The sequence below is a fragment of the Ranitomeya imitator genome, chromosome 3 (assembly GCF_032444005.1).
Source record: "Ranitomeya imitator isolate aRanImi1 chromosome 3, aRanImi1.pri, whole genome shotgun sequence".
Lineage (NCBI taxonomy): Eukaryota > Metazoa > Chordata > Amphibia > Anura > Dendrobatidae > Ranitomeya > Ranitomeya imitator.
In genome coordinates, this window is record NC_091284.1 from 553,569,111 (window position 1) to 553,596,967 (window position 27,857).

The following is a 27,857-nucleotide window of genomic DNA, read 5'->3' on the forward strand; positions in this document are numbered from 1 at the left end:
TTCTGCTGTGGACCTTGCAGTTATCCACAACCTTGGGCTCCCGGTGCCTGGTTTCTGCGCTCTGGCTCCTAGGAGGCCGAACCATAGCCTCCTTGAGCCTTCAATCTCTCTTCTGCTCCTTTCCTGTCTCTCTTCACTCTCAGACTTTCTCAGACTGACTTGACTCCTCCTCCATACCAGGATCTATATATCTCTGGGAAGCTCCCCTAAATCATTGTTTTGAGCTCCCCTGTTGTGAATTCTGTTATCGAACTCCCTCCTGTGGTCATGAATGGTACTTCGGCGAGTTCTGTCCATGGACTCCCTCTGGTGGCTGTGAGTGGAGCTGCTGATTCTGAGGTTCCTTCCACAGGTGACTTAGTTTATTCTTTGGCTGGCTGCTCTATTTAACTCCACTCAGATCGTTACTCCATGCCAGCTGTCAATGTTCTTGTACTGGTTCAGTTCGCTCTTGGATCTTTCTGGTGACCTGTCTACTCCAGCAGAAGCTAAGTCCCTGCTAGTTAATTATTGGTTCATTGTTTTCTTGTCCAGCTTGCTATCATGATTTTGCCTTGCTAGCTGGAAGCTCTGGGAGGCAGAGTGGCACCTCCGCACCGTGAGTCAGTGCGGAGGTCTTTTTGCACACTCTGCGTGATCTTTTTGTAGTTTTTTTGTGCTGACCGTAAAGTTACCTTTCCTATCCTCAGTCTGTTTAGTAAGTCTGGCCTCCCTTTGCTGAAACCTGTTTCATTTCTGTGTTTGTGACTTTCATCTTAACTCACAGTCAATATGTGTGAGGGGCTGCCTTTTTCTTTGGGGAATTTCTCTGAGGCAAGGTAGGCTTTATTTTCTATCTCTAGGGCTAGTTAGCTCTTAGGCTGTGAAGAGGCGTCTAGGTAGAGTTAGGTACGCTCCACGGCTATTTCTAGTGTGTGTGATAGGATTAGGGGTTGCGGTCCCACTTCCCAGAGCTTGTCCTTTGTTAGTTTAACCATCAGGTCGTTTCGGGTGCTCCTAACCACCAGGTCCATAACACTCCCCCTCCTGGCCTGGAGTTAGAATGTGTTGTGTGTGGGATTTACCTGCCAAAGGGATCTCACTTGTCTCCAGGCATAGCACTACCCTCCCCGAGAGGAAGGCAGCACTACTGTGGTACCCAAACTCCTGGGGTGCCACACTCATGCTGTATATGGGGGAGACTGTGGGGCTCATGCAGTATGTAGGGAGGCTGTGTGGGGCTCATGCTGTATATGGGGGAAGCTGTGCGAGGTTCATATGGTATATTGGGAGGCTGTATGGGGCTCATGCTGTATATGGGGAGGCTGTGTGGGGCTCATGCAGTATATGGGGGAGGCTTTGTGTGGCTCATCTATCTATATAATCGTCTAAGGGGTACTTCCGTCTGTCTGTAACGGAAATTCCACGTCGCTGATTAGTCGCGGCCGGCAGGTCAATAGTAAAAAGATATAATTTTAAAAATTATAATAATAAAAAAAAATTGTGCTATGCTCACCTTCCGACATCCACCGATGCGCGTGATGATGCCGCCAGCTTCCGTTCCCAGTGATGCATTGCGAAATTACCCAGATGACTTAGCGGTCTCGCGAGACGGCTAAGTCATCTGGGTAATTTCGCAATGCATCACTGGGAACGGAAGCTGGCAGCAGCATCGCGCGCATCGGCACAGCTTCGCTGGACGCCGGAGGGTGAGTATATAACTATTTTTTTTTTTTTTTTTAACAGGGATATGGTGCTACTTGGGCTGTGTTATATACCTACGTGGGCAGTGTTATATACTAAGTGGGCTGTGTTATATACTACATGGGCTGTGTCATATACTACGTGTCCTGTCTTATATACTGTGTGCACTGTGCTATATATTACGTGGGCTGTACTATATACTACGTGGCTGCTATATACTACGTGGCTGCTATATTCTACGTGGTTGTGCTATATACTACGTGGCTGTCTGTGTTACGTGGGCTGTGCTATATACTGCGTGGGCAGTGTTATATACTGCGTGGGCTGTGTTATATACTACGTGGGCTGTGTTATATACTATGTGGCTGCTATATACTACGTGGTTGTCTGTGTTGCGTGGGCTCTGCTATATACTATGTGGCTGTGCTATATACTACGTGTCTGTGTTATATACTACTTGAATGTGCTATATACTACGTGGCTATGTTATATACTACGTGGCTGTGTTATATACTACATGGCTGTGCTAAGCGCGACGTACATACATACATACATTGTAACATAGTAACATAGTTATTAAGGTTGAAGGAAGACTTTAAGTCCATCTAGTTCAACCCATAGCCTAACCTAACATGCCCTAACATGTTGATGCAGAGGAAGGCAAAAAAAACCCTTGTGGCAAATAGTAAGCTCCACTTTGGGGAAAAAAATTCCTTCCCGACTCCACATACGGCAATCAGACTAGTTCCCTGGATCAACGCCCTATCAAGGAATCTAGTATATATACCCTGCAACATTATACTTTTCAAGAAAGGTATCCAATCCCCTCTTAAATTTAAGTAATGAATCACTCATACATAGTCTAGAATAACCAATGCGTTAGACTCAGGCCACCATCTAGTTCTGTATATGGGGGAAGCTGTGTGGGGCTCATTCTGCATATGGGAGAGGCTGTTTAGAGCTCATGCTGTATATGGGGATGCTGTGTGGGACTCATGCTGCATATGGGGAGGCTGTGTGGGGCTCATGCTGTATATGGGGAGGCTGTGTGGGGCCCATGCAGTGTATGGGGTAGGCTGTGTGGAACTCATGCTGCATATGGGGAGGCTGTGTGGAGCTCATGCTGTACATGGGGGAGGCTGTGTGGAACTCATGCTGCATATGGGGAGGCTGTGTGGAGCTCATGTTGAACATGAGGGAGGCTGAGTGGGGATTATGCTGCCTATGGTGCGAAGCTGTTTGGGGCTCATGCTGCATATGGTAAAGGCTGTCTGGAGCTAATTCTGCATATGGGGAAGGCTTTGTGGGGCTCATGGAGCATCTGGGAGAGGCTGTTTAGAGCTCATGCTGCATATGGGGTAGGCTGTGTGGTGCTCATGCCACATATGTGGGACGCTGTGTGGGGCTCATGCTGTGTATGGGGAGGTTGTGTGGGGCTTATGCCACGTATATGGGTAGGCTGTGTGGGGCTCATGCAGTATATATAGGGAGGCTGTGTGGGGATCATGTTGTGTATGTGGAGCTTGCGTGTGCCTAAGGCCGGCGTCACACACAGCGTATGAAAATACGGTCCGTATATTACGGCCGTAATACGCTGAAAAGTCCCGAAAATAGTGGTCCGTAGCTCCTCCGTAGGCAGGGTGTGTCACCGTTTTTTGCGCATGGCATCCTCCGTATGTAATCCGTATGGCAGCCGTAATGCGTGTTTTTATCGCAGGCTTGCAAAACCGACATACGGCTAGACAAGGGATCCATGTGTAAAAAAAAAAAAAACATATATACTGTCTATATATATATATATATATATATATATATATATCAGTAGACACATATATGTATATATATTATTACTTCATACAGCGCTAGTTTGCTTTAAAGCCGGTAATTCAATTACCGGCTTTTGCTATCTCCTTCCTAAACCTGACATGATATGAGACATGGTTTACATACAGTAAACCATCTCATATCACCATTTTTTTTGCACATTCCACACTACTAATGTTAGTAGTGTGTATATGCAAAATTTGGCCGTTCTAGCTAGTAAATTAAGGGGTTAAATGGCGGAAAAAATTGGCGTGGGCTCCCGCACAATTTTCTCCGCCAGAGTAGTAAAGCCAGTGACTGAGGGCAGATATTAATAGCCTGGAGAGGGTCCACGGTTATTGGCCCCCCCCTGGCTAAAAACATCTGCCCCCAGCCACCCCAGAAAAGGCACATCTGGAAGATGCGCCTATTCTGGCACTTGGCCACTCTCTTCCCATTCCCGTGTAGCGGTGGGATATGGGGTAATGAAGGGTTAATGCCACCTTGCTATTGTAAGGTGACATTAAGCCAAATTAATAATGGAGACGCGTCAATTATGACACCTATCCATTATTAATCCAATACTAGTAAAGGGTTAAAAAAAACACACACACACATTATTAAAAATTAATTTAATGAAAAAAACACAAAGGTTGTTGTATTAATTTATTCTACTCTCAATCCACTCACTGAAGACCCTCGTCTGTAAATCAAAAAAATAAAATAAACCAAAAATATACATACCTTCCGAGGATCTGTAAGGTCCAACGATGTAAATCCATCTGAAGGGGTTAAAATATTTTGCAGGCAGGAGTTCTGCTAATGCAGCGCTACTCCGGCCTGCAAAACCCCAGGGAATGAAGGTAAAGTAGGTCAATGACCTATATTTAGCTTCATTTGCGGTGAGGCGCCCTCTGCTGGCTGTTCCTAGATCGTGGAAAATTTCCTAGAAAGCTCCCTGGCTCGAGATCATAAGAGGGCGCCCTCTGCTGGTTGTCCTCATATGAACTCGAGCCAGGGAGCTTTCTAGGAAAATTCCCACGATCTAGGAACAGCCAGCAGAGGGCGCCTCACCGCAAATGAAGGTAAATATAGGTCATTGACCTACTTTACCTACATTCTCCGGGGTTTTGCAGACATGAGCAGCCTGCATTAGCAAAGCTCGTGTCTGCAAAATATTTTGACCCCTTCAGATGGATTTACATCGTTGGACTTTACAGATCTGCGGAAGGTAAGGATATTGTTGGTTTATTATGTTTTTTTGGTTACAGAACGAGGGCCTTCAGTGATTAGATTGGGCGTTCAATAAAATATTACAACAACCTTTGTTTTTATTTCATTAAAATAATTTTTAATAATGTGTGTGTGTTTTTTTTAACCCTTTACTAGTATTGGATTAATAATGGATAGGTGTCATAATTGACGCCTCTCCATTATTAATTTGGCTTAATGTCACCTTACAATAGCAAGGTGGCATTAACCCTTCATTACCCCATATCCCACCGCTACACGGGAATGGGAAGAGAGTGGCCAAGTGCCAGAATAGGCGCATCTTCCAGATGTGCCTTTTCTGGGGTGGCTGGGGGCAGATGTTTTTAGCCAGGGGGGGGGCCAATAACCATGGACCCTCTCCAAGCTATTAATATCTGCCCTCAGTCACTGGCTTTACTACTCTGGCAGAGAAAATTGTGCGGGAGCCCACGCCAATTTTTTCCGCAATTTAACCCCTTAATTTACTAGCTAGAACGGCCAAATTTTGCATATACACACTACTAACATTAGTAGTGTGGAATATGCAAAAAAAATGGTGATATGAGATGGTTTACTGTATGTAACCAGGTCTCATATCATGTCGGGTTTAGGAAGGAGAAAGCAAAAGCCGGTAATTGAAATACCGCCTTTAAAGCTTAATCTAGCGCTGCAAGAAATATTAATATATATATATGTGTCTCACTGACATATATACAGTTAGGTCCATATATATTTGGACAGAGACAACATTTTTCTAATTTTGATTATAGAAATTACCACAATGAATTTAAAAAAAAAACAATTCAGATGCAGTTGAAGTTCAGACTTTCTGCTTTCATTTGAGGGTATCCACATTTAAATTGGATGAAGGGTTTAGGAGTTTCAGCTCCTTAACATGTGCCACCCAGTTTTTAAAGGGACCAAAAGTAATTGGACAGATTCAATAATTTTTTAAAAAATGTTCATTTCTAGTACTTGGTTGAAAACCCTTTGTTGGCAATGACTGCCTGAAGTCTTGAACTCATGGACCTCACCAGACGCTGTTTCCTCCTTTTTGATGCTCTGCCAGGCCTTCACTGTGGTGGTTTTCAGTTGCTGTTAGTTTGTGGGCCTTTCTGTCTGAAGTTTAGTCTTTAATATGTGAAATGCATGCTCAATTGGGTTGAGATCAGGTGACTGACTTGGCCTTTCAAGAATATTCCACTTCTTTGCTTTAATAAACGTCTGGGTTGCTTTGGCTTTATGTTTTGGGTCATTGTCCATCTGTAGTATGAAATGATGAATAAGTTTGGCTGCATTTGGCTGGATCTAAGCACACAGTATGTCTCTGAATACCTCAGAATTAATTTGGCTGCTTCTCTCCTGTGTCACATCATCCATAAACACTAGTGACCCAGTGCCACTGGCAGCCATGCATGCCCAAGCCATCACACTGCCTCCACCGTGTTTTACAGATGATGTGGTATGCGTTGGATCATGAGCTGTACCATGCCTTCGCCATACTTTTCTCTTTCCATCATTCTGGTAGAGGTTGATCTTGGTTTCATCTGTCCAAAGAATGCTCTTCCAGGACTGTGCTGGCTTTTTTAGATGTTTTTAAGGAAAGTCCAGTCTAGCCTTTTTATTCTTGATGCTTATGAGTGGCTTGCACTGTGCAGTGAACCCTCAGTATTTACTTTTATTCAGTCTTCTCTTTATGGTAGATTTGGATATTGATACGCCAACCTCCTGGAGAGTGTTGTTCGCTTGGTTGGCTGTTGTGAAGGGGTTTCTCTTCACCATGGAGATTATTCTGCGATCATCCACCACTGTTGTCTTCTGTGGGCGCCCAGGTCTTTTTGCATTTATGAGTTCACCAGTGCTTTCTTTCTTTCTTTCTCAGCATGTACCAAACTGTAGATTTTGCCACTACTAAAATTGTAGCAATTTCTTGGATGGGTTTTTTATGTTTTCGCAGTTTAAGGATGGCTTATTTCAGCTGCATGGACAGCTCCTTTGACCGCATGTTTACTTCACAGCAAAACCTTTCAAATGCAAGCACCAAACCTCAAATCAACTCCAGGCCTTTTATCTGCTTAATTGAGAATGACATAACGAAGGGATTGCCCACACCTGTCGATGAAATAGCCTTGGAGTCAATTGTCCAATTACTTTTGGTCCCTTTAAAAACAGGGTGGCACATGTTAAGGAGCTGAAACACCTAAACCCTTCATTCAATTTTAATGTGCATACCCTCAAATGAAAGCTGAAAGTCTGAACTTCAAATGCATCTGAATTGTTTTGCTTAAAATTCATTGTGGTAATGTCTATAACCAAAATTAGAAAAATGTTGTCTCTGTCCAAATATATATGGACCTAACTGTATATATATATATATATATATATATATATATATATATATATATATATATATACCTATTCTATGTGTACACATTTATTCTACCTATTCTAATGTAAGCTGTCAGTGTGATTTTACTGTACACCGCACTGAATTACCGGCTTTTCTCGCTAACACCGCTGCGTATTTCTCGCAAGTCACACTGCTGGTCCGTGTGTAATCCGTATTTTTGGGGCTTCCATAGACTTTCATTGACGTTTTATTTGCGCAATACGGTGACAAACGCAGCATGCTGCGATTTTCTACGGCCGTAGAAAGCCGTATAATACTGATCAGTTTAATACGGCAGATAGGAGCAGGGGCATAGAGAATAATTGTGCCGTATGTTTTGCGAGTTTTACGGACGTAGTTTCTGCGCTCTTACGTCCATAAAACTCGCAAGTGTGAAGCCGGCCTAATTCTGTTTATGGGGAGGCTGTGTAGGGCTCATGCTGTATATAGGGAGGATGTGTGGGGGCTCTTACAGTATATACGCGGCTGTGGGTGACTCATACGGTACACAAAAGGGGCTGTACTCGGGTTCAAATGATATATTTGGATGTCAGCATAATTAATTCTGCTCAATATTAAGTGATACAATTAATATAATTATCAATCTAATATATAAAGCTGAATGTGTGTGTGTATGTATGTATGTATGTATGTGTGTATGTCCGGGATTGGCATCTGCACCGTGGCAGCTACAGCCACAAAATTTTGCACAGTCACACGTCTGGACCCCGAGAGCATCATAGGCTATGTTGTGAGGCGAAATTTTAACCCTGCGCGTTCCAATTCACCAAACAATTTTGCCCCTATCTACATAATGGGGGAAAAGTGAAAGGAAAAGTGTTGGAGGCGTCGCAGCTACAGCCACAAAATTTTGCACAGTCACACGTCTGGACCCTGAGAGCATCATAGGCTATGTTGTGAGGTGAAATTTTAACCCTGCGCTTTCCAATTCACCAAACAATTTTGCCCCTATCTACATAATGGGGAAAAAGTGAAAGGAAAAGTGTTGGAGGCGTCGCAGCTACAGCCACAAAATTTTGCACAGTCACACATCTGGACCCTGAGAGCGTCATAGGCTATGTTGTGAGGTGAAATTTGAACCCCGCGCTTTCCAATTCACCAAACAATTTTGCCCCTATCTACATAATGGGGAAAAAGTGAAAGGAAAAGTGTTGGAGGCGTCGCAGCTACAGCCACAAAATTTTGCACAGTCACACGTCTGGACCCTGAGAGCGTCATAGGCTATGTTGTGAGGTGAAATTTTAATCCCGTGCTTTCCAATTCACCAAACAATTTTGCCCCTATCTACATAATGGAGAAAAAGTGAAAGGAAAAGTGTTGGAGGCAAATTGACAGCTGCCAGATGTGAACAGGGGGGACTTAAAGAGTGAGAGTGATGGTGCCAAAGAGTATATACCGTACAGTTGCTAAGGTGGGGCCCTGACATGGGATACTCACCACACACGGTGATATGAACACACACACAAAAGGCGCCACAAACTACCACATGCTTAAACGCATATACCACCCTTAGCACACATTTCACCACACATACACCAACCTCACCACGTAAAAGTCGAAACACAAAAGTCGCCGCTCAAGGCTTGCCACACGCAAAACTCGCCACATGCAAAACTAGGCTCACGCAAAACTCGCCACATGTGCAAAACTCACCTCATGGAAAACTCGCCACATGCAAAACTTGCACACGCGGAAAAAGTTGCTACACATGCAAAAGTTGCCTCACACAAAACTTGCACATACTCAAAACGCACCACACATAAAACTCGCCACGCGCAAAACTCGCCATGCGCAAAACTTGCTGAACACAACTTGCTACACTGACCTGTCACATGCAACTCGACACACAAGAAGTTGCTACACGCATGTCGCCACACAAAACTCTTCTCACAAAAGTCGCTACATGCATGTCGCCACATGCAACTCAACACACACAACTTGACACATGAAACTCGCCCTAAAACACACACAAGTCTGGTATTATCCTTCAAAAATAAAAATCTGATTAATAAGCAGACAAACTACAAGAGCAACAAATGTACCATATAGGAAATACGGCAGCTGTCAGTCACATGACCTGTCTATTATGTGTATGTGTGAGCTAATATATACTGCCAGGGGTTAGGGCTTCCTGTTGGCTGGGGATTTATCAGGCTGCCAATTTAGCTGACAAATACTGAGGTAAAAATACTGACCAAATAACATGTGAACGCGGTCTAATACAGGACGAGATGACACACAGATATATACTATATACAGGAGGAGATGACACACAGGTATATACTATATACAGGAGCAGATGACACACAGGTATATACTATATACAGGAGCAGATGACACAGGTATATACTATATACAGGAGCAGATGACACAGGTATATACTATATACAGGAGGAGATGACATACAGTTATATACTATATACAGGAGGAGATGACACACAGGTATATACTATATACAGGAGGAGATGACACACAGGTATATACTATATATAGGAGCAGATGACACACAGGTATATACTATATACAGGAGGAGATAACACACGTATATACTATATACAGGAGGAGATGACACACAGGTATATACTATAAACAGGAGGAGATGACACACATATATACTATATACAGGAGGACATGACACACAGGTATATACTATATACAGGAGGAGATGACATACAGGTATATACTATATACAGGAGGAGATGACCACCTGGTATATACTGTATACAGGGGAGATAACATACAGGTACATACTATATACAGGGGTGATGACACACAGGTATATACTATATACAGTGGAGATGACACACAGGTATATACTATATACAGGAGGAGATGACATACAGGTATATACTATATACTGGAGGAGATGACACACATGTACATACTATATACAGGAGCAGATGATACACGGGTATATACTATATACAGGAGATGACTTACAGGTACATACTATATACAGGAGGAGATGACACATGTATATACTATATACAGGAGAAGATGACATACAGGTATATACTATATAAAAGAGGAGATGACACATGGGTATATAGAGGAGGAGATGACATACAGCAGGTATATACTATATACAGGGGAGATGACACAGGTATATACTATATACAGGAGATGACATACAGATATATACTATATATAGGAGGAGATGACATACAGTTATATAGTATATACAGAAGAGATGACATACAGGTATATAATATATACAGGAGAAGATGACACATGGGTATATACAATATACAGGAGGAGATGACATACAGCAGGTATATACTATTTAAAGGGAAGATGACATACAGGTATATACTATATACAAGAGAAGACATACAGGTGTATACTATATATAAGGGAGATGACAAACATGTATATACTGAGGTGAAAATGAGGGGTGTGAGGTGAAAATTAAAAGGTGTGAGTGCAAAATGAGAGGAGTGAAGGAAAATAGTGGAGTGATCGGAAAATGACAGATGTGAGGTCGAAATGACAAGTGTTAGGGGGGAATGAGAGGAGTGACGGGGAAAATAAGAGGAGTGAGGGAAAATGAGAGGTGTAAGGGAGAAAATGAGAGGCATGATGGGAAAATAAGAGACGTGAGGTGGTATAACTAACCACAGATATTTACTATGCCCAGGCAACGCCGGGCTCTTCAGCTAGGAATATAAAAATTATAATAAGTTGATATTCCGATGTCTGTAACGTCCCCCGCCGTCAGCTTCCCTGCACTGACTCTCAGCGCCGGCCGTGAAGCAGAGCACAGCGGTGACGTCACCGCTGTGCTCTGCTTCACGGCCGGCGCTGACACAGTCAGTGCCGGAAGCTGACGGCGGGGGACGTTACAGACATCGGAATGTGAGAATGTACTGTTTTTTTTAACTTTTACAATGGTAACCAGGGTAAATATCGGGTTACTAAGCGCTGCCCTGCACTTAGTAACCCGATGTTTACCCTGGTTACCCGGGGACTTCGGCATCGTTGAAGACAGTTTCAACGATGCCGAAGTCGTTCCCCTGATCGTTGGTCGCTGGAGAGAGCTGTCTGTGTGACAGCTCCCCAGCGGCCACACAGCGACTTACCAACGATGACGGCCAGGTCGTATCGCTGGTCGTGATGGTTGGTAAGTTGTTTAGTGTAACGGTACCCTTATACTTACCAAACGCCTATCCCACTGAAGCCCTCGTCTCCTGTAATAAACCAAAAATAAAAAACAACAATATCCCTCACCTATCTGTCATTCTGTCCCACGCTGTAATCCATGTCTGGGGGAAAAGCAGTTTTCAACCTGGACGATGACAAGATGCGACCATCCAGGCTGAGAACCGCTGGTGAATGAGCTGCTGCGAGTGCAGCCTCAGTGACCGGCCGGGCTGAACTGTGGTAACCTTGGTGAAATCCCCGCTAGCACCATGAGAGTTTTTCTCTTGTTTGGGTTCTCCCATCTCTATCTAGGAGGAATGGATAGTAATGCTGAAGACTCACTGTTTTAAGGAAACAACCAGAAGTGTTGTGCCCAATACTGTATGTTATAATTTGATGAACTTGAATTGTCCAGGAGATTGGAAATTATGAGCATGTGCCTTGAGTTATGTGCTGCAGCTCCTGAAAATGAAGGCCTGGAGAAAGTGGAGGTTTGCAGCCTACAAGTGAGTATAATGCACCCCACACCTGTTAGCACATTCGGACTTTGACACAATTTTCCTGTCAAGTGCCATGGCGTTATTAAGCAGTAGCCTGTCCATGGCTATCGCCTTCGGTCACTTTACACTCACTACATACACAGATTTAGGCAATAAAAAGTTTGGTGGGAGTGATTATTTCACTTCTTAATCACATTTTTTGGAAAATAGTAATTGAGATTAAAGTCTCTACTTCTACTATTACCTCTAATACATAAAACTGTTCAACTGAGCTTTCCATCCAAGTTGTTCTGAAAACTAAATTGCTGACAAAGTATGGCACCCAGATAGTTCCTCAGCTTGCAAGAGATAAGACATAATTACATCATTCGGTTGACACCCATCAGCATCATCCTTCTTGCATAGGCTCAGTGAAGAAACCTCTTTTTTATTCTTTTGACGTCTGAAATGGCACCAAGATACTCTGCCAGCTTGAGAGGTTGCCTGCCATGGGTACTTCTCCTGTTAGAAACAGCTTTTATACTTGTTTTTATGGTTCTTTTTCCACAAGGCTACAAATTAGAACAAAATTTAAATAGATATTCAGGTAAGAATTCATTTTTATCGAAATGCATAAATGTTGTTTTACAAAACTGTAAATACAGTTTGTCGTCCATGATAACTTAATTTGTGCTTTTTCAACTTTAAGCAAGTTTTTTTTCAACATTTTTATAACGTGTACCATAGAGAATTAGTGTGCTGAGGAATATAAATACTGTATGTTTATACTTAATTTAAATATAAAGCATACAAGACTTATATTTTCATGCTTGGTCATTTTACAGTCATTATTGTAGTTGGAGAGTCTCCGTTATTGAACATTCAATGTGTCCTACTTTTCTAATATACGTTTCAATATACAAATGATGTATGGATGTACATGTAGATTTCAGAAGCACATTTTAAGCTTCTTAATTGGGACCTATTTGTAAAAAAACATGAAACCCCTTAAACAAATTATATTTGCATGCCATTTGTTTTTTACTAAATTAGCTCAAAATATTTTGAACACCAGGGGCACTGCTCTAGATCATGAATGGAAGCGCGTTTCCTTTTTAACCCTTTATCAAATGTGGTGTCAGTCCATTTCCTTTCTTCAGTAACAAACAAGAATGTGCAATAACATTTACCGTAGAATGGTTGAAATAACTAAACAAGGACAAACAGTGCAACCTTCATTATAGAAGTGGAGGTAAAAATGACATTCTTTCAGTATATACACGCTGCCGATCACCTAATAAACACGCAAAATGTTCATTGGGCGAAATGATCTTTTGTGCAGCACACAATGGCAGCCAATGTGCACTTAATGATCATTCCATTCATTGGATATCAGGTGACCAGGGTTGTGCTGTCAGTTGACTGATGACTCCTGGTACCCTCACTGACCTGTGATTATTAGCTCCTGCAGTAGCTAAATGTAGATAGTAGTAACTGTAAGCAGGGCCGAGACAAAATATTTTGGTTCCCTAGGCAGATGAAGCCAATGGTGCCCCCCCTAGCAGAAAGCAAAGGAATGGGTCAGAGGCTAAGGTACCAGGACCTCTAATGCACCTTCCCCCTCCGATGGGTTAGGTAGCAAACTCTGATGACCACTTCCACTAGAATTGTTACCTTTTTCACAAAAAAAGTCATCAATAGTAAAAAAAAAACTAGTGTACTTTAGGGATGTGAATTAACAGGTAGTGCAATTTCAAAGTTAGATAGAGAATCAATAATTTGTTGCTGACTATATAAACAATACAGAGGAAAAAAATTTGATATTTATCCCTGACTCATCTGCATATGAGTATGAGCCCTTAGGGTGTTTCTCAGTCGTCATATTAATTTCACAGTGAGAAATATCTTGTTTCACGCATCATCAGGGTGCTCAATTATTCTAATACACCATAAGGGTGTCTACGCCACTCTATATGTATCCCACATTGAGAATTATGGAATCTATTATGCCATGAGGGTGTCTTCCAATCACATTATTAATCCCACAGTGAAGATTTATTAAGTCTTATACACCACCAGGGTGTTTAATTCATTGTATACCTCTCACGTGAGGATACATCGTCAATTACTGCAGGCATTTTTATATACCATAGGGGTATCTACCATTACAAGTCCCTTGTTTACATTTTAAAACATGGACCATTGACCAGTTTTACAATACAGGGATCTAGATATCTAATAGTGTGCTGCTGCAGTTAATAAATGGTGCAAACAACAACTCCTTTACTTTAATGATCAACTAGTGCCTAGTAATCAGATTGGAATCCAGCCTTTAATTTTGGGGACATCAGTTGGGACTCCATCTCTCTTAAAATTAAATTAAGTCTGAGTTAAGTAATCAGTTGGGACCTAGTGGATCACAGTGGTGCTTATAATACAACAAATCATGCATTATGGTCCAATATACATCTAAATTAGTTGTATGGTTATTTATTTTTAATATATGTAATTGGAATTACTTAATAACACTAATAAAGGTTACATTTTACATTCACATTCATTTTCCCCTTCCCTTGGCTATCATTAACAGCAAAACTGGATACACCAAAATCTGAATGTTTTACATACAGTCATGGCCAAAAGTATTGACACCCCTGCAATTCTGTCAGATAATACTCTTTTCTTCCTGAAAATGATTGCAAACACAAATTATTTCAGATTATTATCTTCATTTAATTTGTCTTAAAAGAAGAAACACAAAAGAGAATGAAGCAAAAAGCAAACATTGATCATTTCACACAAAACTCCAAAAATGGGCCAGACAAAAGTATTGGCACCCTCAGCCTAATACTTGGTTGCACAACCTTTAGCCAAAATAACTGCGACCAACCGCTTCCGGTAACCCTCAATGAGTTTCTTACAATGCTCTGCTGGAATTTTAGACCATTCTTCTTTGGCAAACTGCTCCAGGTCCATGATATTTGAAGGGTGCCTTCTCCAAACTGCCATTTTTAGATCTCTCCACAGGTGTTCTATGGGATTCAGATCTGGACTCAATGCTGGCCACCTTAGGCTATATTCACACGTTGCGGTTTTTACCGCGGAAACGCAGCGATTTTGCCGCTGCGGGTCCGCAGCAGTTTCCATAGCGTTTACAGTAACATGTAAACCCTATGGAAACCGCAAACCGCTGTGCACATGCTGCGGGAAAAACCGCGCGGGAACGCAGCGGTTTACAACCCGCAGCATGTCACTAGAGAACTAAGTAATGTAATAGATAAACCATTATTTCTTATTTTTAGGGACTCTATAGCGACAGGGTCTGTTCCGCAGGACTGGCGCATAGCAAATGTGGTGCCAATATTCAAAAAGGGCTCTAAAAGTGAACCTGGAAATTATAGGCCAGTAAGTCTAACCTCTATTGTTGGTAAAATATTTGAAGGGTTTCTGAGGGATGTTATTCTGGATTATCTCAATGAGAATAACTGTTTAACTCCATATCAGCATGGGTTTATGAGAAATCGCTCCTGTCAAACCAATCTAATCAGTTTTTATGAAGAGGTAAGCTATAGGCTGGACCACGGTGAGTCATTGGACGTGGTATATCTCGATTTTTCCAAAGCGTTTGATACCGTGCCGCACAAGAGGTTGGTACACAAAATGAGAATGCTTGGTCTGGGGGAAAATGTGTGTAAATGGGTTAGTAACTGGCTTAGTGATAGAAAGCTGAGGGTGGTTATAAATGGTATAGTCTCTAACTGGGTCGCTGTGACCAGTGGGGTACCGCAGGGGTCGGTATTGGGACCTGTTCTCTTCAACATATTCATTAATGATCTGGTAGAAGGTTTACACAGTAAAATATCGATATTTGCAGATGATACAAAACTATGTAAAGCAGTTAATACAAGAGAAGATAGTATTCTGCTACAGATGGATCTGGATAAGTTGGAAACTTGGGCTGAAAGGTGGCAGATGAGGTTTAACAATGATAAATGTAAGGTTATACACATGGGAAGAGGGAATCAATATCACCATTACACACTGAACGGGAAACCACTGGGTAAATCTGACAGGGAGAAGGACTTGGGGATCCTAGTTAATGATAAACTTACCTGGAGCAGCCAGTGCCAGGCAGCAGCTGCCAAGGCAAACAGGATCATGGGGTGCATTAAAAGAGGTCTGGATACACATGATGAGAGCATTATACTGCCTCTGTACAAATCCCTAGTTAGACCGCACATGGAGTACTGTGTCCAGTTTTGGGCACCGGTGCTCAGGAAGGATATAATGGAACTAGAGAGAGTACAAAGGAGGGCAACAAAATTAATAAAGGGGATGGGAGAACTACAATACCCAGATAGATTAGCAAAATTAGGATTATTTAGTCTAGAAAAAAGACGACTGAGGGGCGATCTAATAACCATGTATAAGTATATAAGGGGACAATACAAATATCTCGCTGAGGATCTGTTTATACCAAGGAAGGTGACGGGCACAAGGGAGCATTCTTTGCGTCTGGAGGAGAGAAGGTTTTTCCACCAACATAGAAGAGGATTCTTTACTGTTAGGGCAGTGAGAATCTGGAATTGCTTGCCTGAGGAGGTGGTGATGGCGAACTCAGTCGAGGGGTTCAAGAGAGGCCTGGATGTCTTCCTGGAGCAGAACAATATTGTATCATACAATTATTAGGTTCTGTAGAAGGACGTAGATCTGGGTATTTATTATAATGGAATATAGGCTGAACTGGATGGACAAATGTCTTTTTTCGGCCTTACTAACTATGTTACTATGTTACTATGTTACTTCTTTGTGCAGAATCGCTGCGATTCTGCACCCATAGGAATACATTGAACCGCTTACTTCCCGCATGGGGCTGTGCCCACGTTGCGGGAAGTAAGCGGATAATGTGCGGATGGTACCCGGGGTGGAGGAGAGGAGACTCTCCTCCAGGCCCCGGGAACCATATTTGTGGTTAAAAAAAAAAAATAAAAAATAAAAAATCATGTATACTCACCCTCTGAAGTCTCAGCGCTGCACGCGGCCGTCCGGTCAGAGTTGCTGTGCGACCAGGACCTTCGGTGACGTCGCGGTCACATGACCGTGACGTCACGAAGGGTCCTTCGCGCACAGCATCTTTGGAACCGGACCGCCGGGTGCAGCGTCGAGGAGATCCGGACGTCAGAGGGTGAGTATACCGATTTTTATTATTTTTAACATTACTATTGATGCTGCATATTGCTGCATATGCAGCATCAATAGTATAGGCGGAAACCCGCAGCGGAAACCGCGGAACAAACCGCGATAAATCTGCAGGGAGAACCGCAGTTGTTTTGCCCTGCAGATTTATCAAATCCGCTGCGGGAGAACCCGCAGGGACAGGACGCAAAGTGTGAACATAGCCTTAGAAGTCTCCAGTGCTTTCTCTCAAACCATTTTCTAGTGCTTTTTGAAGTGTGTTTTGGGTCATTGTCCTGCTGGAAGACCCATGACCTCTGAGGGAGACCCAGCTTTCTCACTCTGGGCCCTACATTATGCTGCTAAATTTGTTGATAGTCTTCAGACTTCATAATGCCATGCACACGGTCAAGCAGTCCAGTGCCAGAGGCAGCAAAGCAACCCCAAAACATCAGGGAACCTCCGCCATGTTTGACTGTAGGGACCGTGTTCTTTTCTTTGAATGCCTCTTTTTTTCTCCTGTAAACTCTATGTTGATGCCTTTGCCCAAAAAGCTCTACTTTTGTCTCATCTGACCAGAGAACATTCTTCCAAAACGTTTTAGGCTTTTTCAGGTAAGTTTTGGCAAACTCCAGCCTGGCTTTTTTATGTCTCGGGGTAAGAATTGGGGTCTTCCTGGGTCTACTACCATACAGTCCCTTTTCATTCAGATGCCGACGGATAGTACGGGTTGACACTCTTGTACCCTCGGACTGCAGGGCAGCTTGAACTTGTTTGGATGTTAGTCGAGGTTCTTTATCCAACATCCGCACAATCTTGCGTTGAAATCTCTTGTCAATTTTTCTTTTCTATCCACATCTAGGGAAGTTAGCCACAGTGCCATGGGCTTTAAGCTTCTTGATGACACTGCACACGGTAGATACAGGAACATTCAGGTCTTTGGAGATGGACTTATAGCCTTGAGATTGCTCATGCTTCCTCACAATTTGGTTTCTAAAGTCCTCAGACAGATCTTTGGTCTTCTTTCTTTTCTCCATGCTCAATGTGGTACACACAAGGACACAGGACAGAGGTTGAGTCAACTTTAATCCACGTCAACCGGCTGCAAGTGTGATTTAGTTATTGCCAACACCTGTTAGGTGCCACAGGTAAGTTACATGTGCTGTTAATTACACAAATTAGAGAAGCATCACATGATTTTTCTGAACAGTGCCAATACTTTTGTCCACCCCCTTTTTTATGTTTGCTGTGGAATTATATCCAATTTGGCTTTAGGACAATTCTTTTTGTGTTTTTTCATTTAAGACAAATTAAATTAAGATAATAATACCAAATAATTTGCGTTTGCAATCATTTTCAGGAAGAAAATGAGTATTATCTGACAAAATTGCACGGGTGTCAATACTTTTGGCCATGACTGTACATACCGTGTCTTGCGAAAGTATTCGGCCCCCTTGAACTTTTCAACCTTTTCCCACATATCATGCTTCAAACATAAAGATACCAAATGTACATTTTTGGTGAAGAATCAACAACAAGTGGAGCACAATAGTGAAGTTGAATGAAATTTATTGGTTATTTTAAATTTTTGTGGAAAATCAAAAACTGAAAAGTGGGGCATACAATAGTATTCGGCCCCTTTAACTTAATACTTTGTTGCGCCATCTTTTGCTGTGATTACAGCTGCAAGTTGCTTGGGGTATGTCTCTATCAGTTTTGTATATCGAGAGACTGAAATTCTTGCCCATTCTTCCTTGGCAAACAGCTCGAGCTCAGTGAGGTTTGATGGAGATCGTTTGTGAACAGCAGTTTTCAGCTCTTTCCACAGATTCTCGATTGGATTGAGGTCTGAAGTTTGACTTGGCCATTCTAAGGGTACCGTCACACTATACGATTTACCTATGATCACGACCAGCGATTCGACCTGGCCGTGATCGTAGGTAAATCGTAGTGTGGTCGCTGGAGAGCTGTCACACAGACAGCTCTCCAGCGACCAACGATGCCGAGGTCCCCGGGTAACCAGGGTAAACATCGGGTTACTAAGCGCAGGACCGCGCTTAGTAACCCGATGTTTACCCTGGTTACCAGCGTAAAAAAAAACAAACAGCACATACTTACATTCCGGTGTCCGTCAGGTCCCTCTCCGTCTGCTTCCCGCACTCACTGACTGCCGGCCGTAAAGTGAAAGTGAAAGCACAGCACAGCGGTGACGTCACCGCTGTGCTCTGCTTTCACTTTACGGCCGGCAGTCACTGAGTGCGGGAAGCAGACGGCAAGGGACCTGACGGACACCGGAATGTAAGTATGTGCTGTTTGTTTTTTTTTAGTTTTACGCTTGTAACCAGGGTAAACATCGGGTTACTAAGCGCGGCCCTGCGCTTAGTAACCCGATGTTTACCCTGGTTACAAGCGAACGCATCGCTAGATCGCATTGCTAGATCGGTGTCACACACACCGATCTAGCGATGACAGCGGGAGATCCAGCGACGAAAGAAAGTTCCAAACGATCTGCTACGACATACGATTCTCAGCAGGATCCCTGATCGCTGCTGCGTGTCAGACACAGCGATATCGTAACGATATCGATGGAACGTCACGAATCGTACCGTCGTAGCGATCGAAATGGCAGTGTGTGACGGTACCCTTACACTTGGATATGTTTATTTGTGATTCATTCTATTGTAGATTTTACTTTATGTTTGGGATCATTGTCTTGTTGGAAGACAAATCTCTCAGTCCCAGACTCCAACAGGTTTTCTTCAAGAATGGTCCTGTATTTGGCTCCATCCATCTTCCCATTGTCGTGCAGCTGCAGTGCAATACAGTGCAACTAACACCAGGGGGAGTTTAATAGGGATGTGAGACTGCACACACTGAGCAGCTGAACAGATGCCACCTAGTGGCAAGAGTAGTCAGAAAAAGCCGAGTCAGGACACAAGGTAACACGTCGGTACAAAAAGGATTAAACAGAAAGGATAGTCAGGACATAGCAGGAGATCAGTAAACCAGAGCGAGCAAAATACGGTACAATAGGGACAAATCAAGACAGAATCAATAACCAAGCCAGGAGATCAGCATCAGAGAATCAATCAGAACAGACAAACACGGGGAAAGGGCAGACAGAGGGGGATTACAGACACAGGACAAGTCAGGGTTAGCAGCAGGACAAACCAAGGGTTTCCAGAGTCAGGTTTACAGGCCGAAGACAGAACTATAACTGACTCTGCCAGCAAGATTCATGTGAGCTAAATAGCAAACCGGAACCCAGAATGAGGCAGAGCAAAGTTAACCCTTGATATGATCCGTCCAAAAAAGGGCAGACACTAATAAACCCTGGAACAGATCATGACACCCATCAATTTTAACCATATTCCCTGTCCCTGCTGTTTAAAGTTTTGGAAATGATTTTGTATCCAAATCCAGCTTTAAACTTCTCGTTCCCAAGTGATCATGGCTGCCATTACTGAGCTGTGTATGTAAGTGTACTTGGATTATAATATCGTTAGTAAGGACACCTGATTTGTTTTTAATAACAATTGGCCATTAAGCTATTTTTAATTATTTTCACGCAGTATGTTATTCATAATACCCGTCAATAGCTGTGGTTTGATGGGCTGAGTAACTTGCACAATTGCCACTGTTACACTGATGATGCACAATAACACTGTTTAATATTATTGATTTTATTATATTTAATGATTTTCTAATGAGATATGTATGTGTTGGATATAAAATGTGGCCTCACTCTTGTATTCATTGCTTGACAAAGGATAACACATCCGAAACGTTGCTACGCCGTTCAGGCATTAAAGTCCACTTTTTTTCAATTATTCCTTTTTTGAGCATATATATATATATATATATATATATATATATATATATATATATACACTAGATGGTGGCCCGATTCTAACGCATCGGGTATTCTAGAGTATGCATGTCCACGTAGTATATTGCACAGCCCATGTAGTATATTGCCCAGTCACATAGTATATTGCCCATTCATGTAGTATATTGCCCAGCGACGTAGTATATTGCCCAGCGATGTAGTATATTGCCCAGCGACGTAGTATTCAGCACAGAGCCACGTAGTATATTGCCCAGCCACGTAGTATATTGCCCAGCCACGTAGTATATTGCCCAATCACGTAGTATATTGCCCAGCCACGTAGTATATTGCCCAGCCTTGTAGTATATTGCCCAGCAACGTACTATATTGCCCAGTCACGTAGTATATTGCCCAGTCACGTATATTGCCCAGCCACGTAGTATATTGCCCAGCCACGTAGTATATTGCTCAGTCACATAGTATATTGCCCAGTGACGTAGTATATTGCCGAGCCTCTAGTATATTGCCAAGCCACGTAGTATATTGCCCAGTCATGTAGTATATTGCCCAGCGACGTAGTATATTGCCTAGCCACGTAGTATATTGCCCAGCCACGTAGTATATTGCCAGTCACGTATATTGCCCAGTCACGTAGTATATTGCCCTGTCACGTAGTATATTGCCCAGCGACCTAGTATATTGCCCAGTGACCTAGTATATTGCCCAGTCACGTAGTATATTGCCCAGTCACGTAGTATATTGCCCAGACACGTAGGTATATAACACCTGCCACACCCTGCCTACGGATGACATATGGATCACTGTTTTGGGATAATTTCTGCATATTACGCATGTAAAATATGGACCGTATTTCCCTACGCTGAGGGTGACTCCAGCCTTAACCTGCAGATTAGCACTATATGTGCAGATTAAGGCCGGGGTCACACTTGTGAGTGTAATGCAAGAAACTCACATCAATGGCGCCAGCACTCGGGACCGGAGCGTGTTTCTGCATAGAAATACATGGAGCCGCACGCTCCAATCCTGAGTGCTGGCGGCAGTGCCGGGTATTGATGGGAGTGACTCGCAAGTGTGTCCCCGACCTAATAGTGTTTTTCGCATGACAGGTTCCCTTTAAGGCTCTTAATTTAACTGATTTAAGATTTGGAAATAGAGATACAGTTAAAGAAATTAGCATGTCCACTCTTTATACAGCTTTGTAAGGAAGCCACCCTCTCTACATGCTTGAAAGCATAGAGCAAAGATGTCAGACACCAGGAGACGTGAAGGGGACCGTAGAAGGGCAACAACCCAGCAGCAGGACCGCTACCTTAGCTTTTGTGCAAGGAGGAACATGAGGAGCACTGCCAGAGCCCTGCAAAATGACCTCCAGCAGGCCACAAATGTCATGTGTCTGCACAAACGGTTAGAAACCGACTCCATGAGGATGGTCTGAGTGCCCGATGTCCACAGATGGAGGTTGTGTTCACAGCCCAACACCGTGCAGAACGCTTGGCATTTGCCACAAAACACCAGGACTGGCAAATTCACCACTGGCGCCCTGTGATCTTCACAGATGAAAGCAAGTTCACACTGAGCACGTGACAGACGTGACAGAGTCTGGAGATGCTGTGGAGAGCGATATGCTGCCTGCTTCTTCCTTCAGCATGACAGGTTTGGCAGTGGGTCAGTAATGGTGTGGGGTGGCATTTCTTTGGAGGGCTGCATAACCCGCCATATGCTTGCCAGAGGTAGCCTGACTGCCATTAGGTACCGAGATGAGATCCTCAGACCCCTTGTGAGACTACATGCTGGTGTAGTTGGCCCTGGGTTCCTCCTAATGCAGGACAATGCCAGACCTCATGTGGCTGGAGTGTGTCAGCAGTTCCTGCAAGATGAAGGCATTGAAGCTTTGGACTGGCCCGCCCATTCCCCAGACCTGAATCCGATTGAACACATCTGGAACATGATGTCTTGCACCATCCACCAACGTCACGTTGCACCACAGACTGCCCAGGAGTTGGCGGATGCTTTAGTCCAGGTCTGGGAGGAGATCCCTCAGGAGACCATCCAGCACTTATTCAGGAGCATGCCCAGGCATTGTAGGGAGATCATACAGGCACGTGGAGGCCACACTCACTACTGAGCATCATTTCCTTGTCTTGAGGCATTTCCACTGAAGTTGGATCAACCTGTAACTTCATTTTCCACTTTGATTTTGAGCATCATTTCAACTCCAGACCTCCGTGGGATATTAGTTGTGATTTACATTGATCATTTTTAGGTTTTATTGTTCTCAACACATTCCACTATGTAATGAATAAAGATTTACAACTGAAATATTTCATTCAGTGATATCTAGGATGTGGGATTTTAGTGTTCCCTTTATTTTTTTGAGCAGTGGATATATATATATCTTTATATTTCATAGACAGATAGGTAGCAGAATAGCCGATAATTCATTTGTCGGCTGCTGTTAAATTTTTGCAGAAGCCGACAGGATAGGACACATGGTTTACATACAGTAAACCATTGCAAAACAGTTAGATTTATATATGTCAGAGACTAATACTGTTAGTTGTATGTGTGTGTAAAATTTGGACCTGTATGTATTTAATAAAAGAATGTTTTCACTGAAAAAACTGGCTTGGGCTCCCACGCAATTTTCTGCGCCAGAGAGGGAAAGCCAGTGACTGAGGACAGATATTAATAGCCTAGAGTGGGACCATGGTTATTGGCCCCCTGGGTAAAAACATCTGCCACAGCCACCACAGAAAAGATACATCTGTAAGATGCGCCAATTCTGGCACTTAGCCTCTCTCTTCCCACATACCTGTAGAGGTGGCATATGGGGTAATAAGGGATTATTGTCACCTTTGTATTGTAAGGTGACATTAAGCCTGGCTTGTAAAGGGTTAAATAAACACACACACATGCAGAATAAAGTATTTTAATGAAATGAAAGAACACACAGTTTTGCCATCTTTATTCTTCTGGCAATCCAAACCATGCCCTCAATCTCCTGTAATAAATCAAAAATAAAAAAGCAACAATATACCGACCTGCCCGGCTGTAAACTACTGGGGATGCTCTTGCATCGGATGGCATACGCTATTCTGTTTCTAGCCTTAGTTTGTGGTTGTCCCCATAAAATAAGATTGAGTGCTAATCATGATTACAAAATGTCATATATTTTTTTTCTACATGTAGCCTGATCTGTGTTACAGGCATGTACTCATTGGTATATTATCAACTTGTGGCTGACAAAAGTTCAGTAGAAAGAGGTGTGGTACAATATCCCAATCAGCTGAGTGCAGAGGCATGGATGGCATTGATAACAGCTTCACTTTTTCACTTGCAGTTCTACGTAATCAATTGACATGTAATGTTTTGGAATTTTTGAGTTGTTATTATGTTAAACCCCCCAAATCTATCATAATATATATGACACTTTTCTCACAATTGAAGTAACGTTTTTCACCTGCCATTTTAACAGTTTACATCTATCAGTTTTAGGCCACGTTCACATGTGCAGTATTTGATCAGTAATTTATCTCAGTATTTATAAGCCAAAACCAGGAGAGGAACAATCAGAGGAAAAGTATAATAGAAACATATGCACCACTTCTGCATTTATCACCCACTCCTGGTTTTGGCTTACAAATACTGATGTAAAATACTGACCAAACACTGCTAGTGTGCGCGTGGCTTATTCCAGTAACATGAGACATTTCATCCAATGTTTGCCTGTCTGCTGTAAATACGTAAAATTATGCATTTTATCAATGAGATCCCTATTTCTGTCAGTTTTTTAAAGGTTTTATCTCAATAAAGAAGACAGATGAGTAAAGAAGACTATGATATTTTTATGAACAGATTATTCTGCATTACCTCGCTTAGCAGATTTTTTTGCAGAAATTTCTGTAAATGAAATTAATTTCAATACATCTGAATTGGAACTGATTTTCTAGCACGTGTTTAGATATCTGCAAGCTTCCCTCAAATAATTTGGACGGCAGCACAAACGTTACCAGTGAATGTGAGCTTACTAAAATACATCTCCGTTACATGCATGTTTGCTAGAGAAGCTGCCTTGTTATGTAGATGACCTTTGCTTTTGAAACGTCTGTCACTTACTTGAATGTACATACATTTACTCATGATTGCATGGAGTACAGAAGTTGTCATCAGAGATAACAGTGATTGACAGCCATACTCCTGTAGTGATGGCCAACCTCTTGGGTTAACAGTCTAAGGCTGCCATCACACTAGCAGTATTTGGTCAGTATTTTACATCAGTATTTGTAAGCCAAAACCAGGAGTGGGTGATAAATACAGAAGTGATGCATATGTTTCTATTAAACTTTTCCACTAATTGTTCCACTCCTGGTTTTGGCTTACAAATACTGATGTAAAATACTGACCAAATACTGCTAGTGTGACGGCAGCCTTAGGCCGGTTTTACACGTCAGTGGCTCCGGTACGTGTGGTGACAGTTTCCTCACGTACCCGAGACACTGACACACGTAGACACATTAAAATAAATGTATCTCTGCAGATGTCAGCGTGTTCTCATGGACCGTGTATACGTGTGCAAAACACGGAGACATGTCAGTGTTCGTGGGAGCGCATGGATCTCACGGACCCATTAAAGTCGATGCCATCTGTATGCTGTCCGTTTGCTGTCCGTGTGCTTTTTTTAAGTAATAGGGTTAAAATTGAAACAAATTGTTTCAATACACGGACACAGACACACGGGCAGCACACGGACGATAAACACGGATAGCACACGGATGGCCTACGTGCACACATGGACACATGGATAGCTCCGGGTACGTTTCTTCCGGTACTGGAAATATCTGGATGTCTGAGACTGGCCTTAGGCCTCTTTCACACATCCGTGTCTCCGATACATGTGGTGACAGTTTTCACTGTCTCTTCTTAAGGCCCCTTCACATTAAGCGATGCTGCAGCGATACCGACAACGATCCGGATCGCTGCAGCGTCGCTGTTTGGTCGCTGGAGAGCTGTCACACAGACAGCTCTCCAGCGACCAACGATCCCGAAGTCCCCGGGTAACCAGGGTAAACATCGGGTAACTAAGCGCAGGGCCGCGCTTAGTAACCTGATGTTTACCCTGGTTACCAGCGTAAAAGTAAAAAAAAAACAGTACATACTTACCTACCGCTGTCTGTCCCCCGGCGCTGTGCTTCTCTGCGCTCCTCCTGCACTGGCTGTGAGCACAGCGGCCGGAACGCAGAGCGGTGACGTCACCGCTCTGCTTTCCGGCTGACCGACGCTCACAGCCAGTACAGGAGGAGTGCAGAGCACAGCGCCGGGGACAGACAGCGGAAGGTAAGTATGTAGTGTTTGTTTTTTTTTACTTTTACGCTGGTAACCAGGGTAAACATCGGGTTACTAAGCACGGCCCTGCGCTTAGTTACCCGATGTTTACCCTGGTTACCAGTGAAGACATCGCTGGATCGGTGTCACACACGCCGATCCAGCGATGTCCACGGGAGATCCAGCGACGAAATAAAGTTCTGGACTTTGTTCAGCGACCAACGATCTCCCAGCAGGGGCCTGATCGTTGGTCGCTGTCTCACATAACGATTTCCTTAACGATATCGTTGCTACGTCACCAAAAGCAACGATATCGTTAACGATATCGTTATGTGTGAAGGTACCTTTACTTGCCCTGTAGCGGTGGCAAGTGGAGTTCATATTTGTGGGGTTGATGTCACCTTTGTATTGTCATGTGACATCAAGCCCATGGCTTAGTAATGGAGAGGTGTCTGTAAGACACCTCTCCATTACTAATACTATAGTTATATGGTAAATAAAGACACAGCCAGAATAAAGTCCTTCAATTGAAAAAATGACACAGACTCCTTTAATAATCTCAATTAAACCATACTTACGACATCGTACATGGTACAATATGTCATGAAAGAAAAAAATCTCAAAATCACTGGGATCCATGGAAGCGTTCCAGAGTTATAACCTCATAAATTGAAAGTGGTAAGATTTCAAAATTAAGGCCTGGTCATTCCTACAAAGTGGCTTGGTCCATAAGGCCTTAAGCTAGGACATAGGGTCAGTCAGCATTGCTTTGTTGCCTCAAAATTTGACATCCCCTCACTGCCTAATGCACCAGAGAATTGAGAAAGAATTGGTAACCCCCAGAAACAGACCAACCAATGTGTGATAGTTTGTGCCTGGGCCAGCTGTAAGACATTATTTTTAAATTAGGAAGTAACCAGCATCTAAGAACCTTCCTATCCTGAGAAGATCATTTTGCTGATGAGCGAACATGCTCGGATAAGGTGTTATCTCAGCATGCTCTGATGCTAATCAAGTGACTTCAGTGAGCTCCAAAAATATGTTTGAGTCCCCGCACCTGCATGTCTTGTGGCTGTCCGACAGCCGGACCACATGCAGGGATGGCCTAACAAACAGGTAATCCCTGTGTCACGGGGTTTATCATGACAGAGAGGAGCCAGAAGACCTCAGCATCAGATTTCTCCTTCTCCTGCACTGATAAGAAGTACTTTACCTGCATATTAAACTGTGTACATTTATTTGGCTTAGTCTGCTCAGTTGAGAGCTCCTGGAGTGTTAAGGCTTTCAGCTGTCCACTCCTATATATACAAGATCCTGGCTAGCACTCATTGTGAGATAGCTTATGCTGCATGGCTAAAGGTTTTTGGTGGTTGTTGTTGGATAATTCCCTTTCATCTCCTTCTTTGGTTTAACCCCATCCTCCACTCCCCGGTGTTTACCTCTGTTGTTTATGTGTGTATATTTGTATGATTGGTATTTTCCTTTATCCCTGTTAGTATTACCTTGTTATTCTGGTTGGTGTATTACTGTACACTACTACCCTCTCCCCTGTGTGGGGGACGGGTACAGACTGAGTGCGGATTCAGGAGCTAAGGCAAAGTACGTGGCCCCAGAATCTTCACCATCAAAAGTTATCCGGGGAACATAGCGAGCTAGGGCGCACCTATCGTTAGGGACAGGGAAGGAGCCCCTGGTCCCGGGACACTCAACAACAGAGTTGTGACAGCAAGCACATGTACCAAAA

General features: G+C 43.0%; 1 protein-coding gene across 1 annotated transcript in view; it reads left to right on the top strand.

Moving 5' to 3' along the window:
* The first annotated feature begins 12,222 nt into the window (after nt 1–12,222).
* The window catches only part of LOC138670505 (RH-like protein), a 188,180-nt gene continuing 172,545 nt past the window's right edge, over nt 12,223–27,857 (top strand). Inside the window, exon 1 of the mRNA XM_069757911.1 lies at nt 12,223–12,373. Within this exon, the coding sequence (XP_069614012.1) occupies nt 12,235–12,373 (139 nt within the window). The 5' untranslated portion in view covers nt 12,223–12,234. The remainder of the gene's footprint in view (nt 12,374–27,857) is intronic.